The sequence below is a fragment of the Apteryx rowi genome, unplaced genomic scaffold, assembly GCF_003343035.1.
Source record: "Apteryx rowi isolate R43461 unplaced genomic scaffold, aptRow1 scaffold_1656, whole genome shotgun sequence".
NCBI lineage: Eukaryota > Metazoa > Chordata > Aves > Apterygiformes > Apterygidae > Apteryx > Apteryx rowi.
The window spans coordinates 19,832-22,134 of NW_020447926.1; the positions used below are offsets into that span (position 1 = coordinate 19,832).

General features: G+C 70.0%; 1 protein-coding gene across 1 annotated transcript in view; it reads right to left on the bottom strand.

Moving 5' to 3' along the window:
- The window catches only part of LOC112963265 (filamin-C-like), a gene marked incomplete at its 3' end in the record, with an annotated part of 21,742 nt that extends 19,816 nt beyond the window's left edge, over positions 1–1,926 (bottom strand). The window contains 1 exon segment of the mRNA XM_026060172.1: positions 1,581–1,926. Coding sequence (XP_025915957.1) covers positions 1,581–1,926 — 346 coding nt within the window.
- Positions 1,927–2,303: the final 377 nt, after the last annotated feature.

Consider the following 2,303-nt stretch of genomic DNA (forward strand, 5'->3'; position numbering starts at 1 on the left):
CATTGCTGAGGCCTGAGATCAGCGGGATGAGCTCAGCGCGGCGGGGGGCGGGGGGGCACGGCCGGGACACGGACACGGGGACACGGGGACACGGAGGGGACGTGTGCCCGCACCCAGCAGCGTGGTGGGGAGGGCGCAGGCAGGGGTGTGCACACGCGTGTGCCCTTCGCCGTGGGCATGCAGGGTCAACCGGTGGGTGCGCGAGGGTTTGGGAAACCCCCCCCGGGTGTGCAGAGCCCCTGCGTGCATGAGCGCTTTGCTCGCTCGTGTGCAACGCCTGTGCGTGCACACGTGTGTGTGCGTGACCCCTGGGTGTGCAAAGCTGTTAGCACACGTGTGCAAGCCGGTTTGCTCACACATGCGAAGTGGGTGCGTGCATGCTCTGTGCCAGCTCGTGCTGCGTGTGCACACGTGTGTGTGTGTGCGTGTGCACAACCCCTGTGTGCTTGTGCTGTGTCAGTCCACATCCGTGTGTGAGACCCCTGTGCGTGTGCACATGCCCGGCATCGGCGTGCGTGTGTGTGTGTGTGTGTGTGTGCAACCCCTGCGTGCTCCCGGGGAGGAAGGGCGGGTGTGCGGGTGCGGGTGCGCGTGTGCGCCGCAGCAGCCCTCCACGGGAAGGGTGTGTTTCTGCACAACAGCCAGCTCTCCAAGGGAAACGGGCTGCGAGCGTGCGAGGGGCCAGCGGGCGGGTGTGCGAGGCCCAGCCCGTGTGTGTGTGTGTGTGTGTGTGCGCACATGCGTGTGACGGGCCCAGCAGCCCTGGGTGCATGTGCACACGAGGGGCCCGGCCGCCCTTGCATGCATGCGTGTGTGTGTGTGTGTGCGTGCAAGGGGTCCAGCTGGCCTGCAGACGTGCACAAGCGTGCAAGGGGCTCAAGCAGCCCGGGTGCACGTGCACACGGGCCCCGGCACTGCGGCGCACACGTGCGCGCCCCGGGCTGGGCGAGACGCGCGTGCAAGGGGCCGGGCGGGGGCGAGCGTGACATCAGCGTGCAGGGCCGAGCGTGACCCCTGCGCGTCCCCCAGCGTGAGCTCAGCGGCACGCGCCCCGCCGCCAAGAGCCGGAGCTCAGCGCCAGCCGCCCCGCCGGCGCGGCCTCGCACGGGGGGGCCCCCAAACACCCGACCCGGGCCTTGCACAACCCTTGCACGGGGGCCCGGACCCCCAACCTGGCCCTCGCACGGGGGCCCCGAAACACACGACCTGGCCACGCGCAGCCCTCGCACGGGGATAGGGACCCGCAACGCAGCCTGGACCTTGCATGGGGGCCCCGAAACACACGCTGGTGCCCCAAAAACAGGGTGCCCCAGCCCCCCCCCCCCCAAGCAGAGCTGGGCTGGGGGCTCAGCCCTTTGCACACGTGCTGCACGGCCCTTCACACGCTTGGCCCTTCACATGCATGTCCCGACCCCTTGCACACTTGTCCCCAGCCCCGTTCACATGTGTCCCCTTGCTCACCTGTCCCAACCCCTTGCACACTTGTCCCCAGCCTTGCTCACGTGTCCCCTTGCTTGCTGGCCCCGACCCCTTGCACACTTGCCCCCGGCCCCTCGCACGCCCGGACCCGGCCGGCTCACCGATGGAGACCAGCTTGATGTGCTCCCGCTCGAGGAACTCGAGGGCCACCGAGACGTTCTCCAGCTTCATCTGGCGGAAGTTGGGGCGCGGGTGGTACTTGCGGCCCATCTTCTTCTGGCTGAGCACCTCGAGGAGGGCGATGAGGCGCAGCCCGTCGCTGAGGTCGCGCTGCAGGTCCCCGATGCGCTTGTGCACGCACTTGAGGTGCTCGTTGCACCAGCGGGTGAAGGTGTTCTGCTGGATCTTCTTCCAGGGCGCGTCCTCGGCCAGGTCCTTCTCGGTGGCCGGCAGCTCCTCGGGCTCCTCGCCCGGCTGCGTCGCCACCTCGTAGCCCGCCGAGTTCATGGCGGGGCCGGGACGGGGCGAGTTCCCGGAGCGGTAACGGGGCCCGGGGTCGGGGCCCGGGGATCCGGGTCGGTTCCCGGAGTCAGTAACGGGGCCCGGGGTCGGTTCCCGGTGCCGGTTCCCAGTAGCCGAGGTCGGTTCCCGGAGTCAGTAACGGGGCCCGGGGTCGGTTCCCGGTGCTGGTTCCCAGTAGCCGAGGTCGGTTCCTGGAGTCGGTAACGGGGCTCGGTGCCCGGGGCTGGGGTCAGTAACAGGGCCCGGGATCGGTGCCGGTTCCCGGGATCGGTTCCCGGTGCCTGGAGTCAGTAACGGGACTCGGGGTCGGTGCCGGTTCCCGGTGCCCGGGGTCGGTTCCCGGTGCCGGTGCCCGGGGTCGG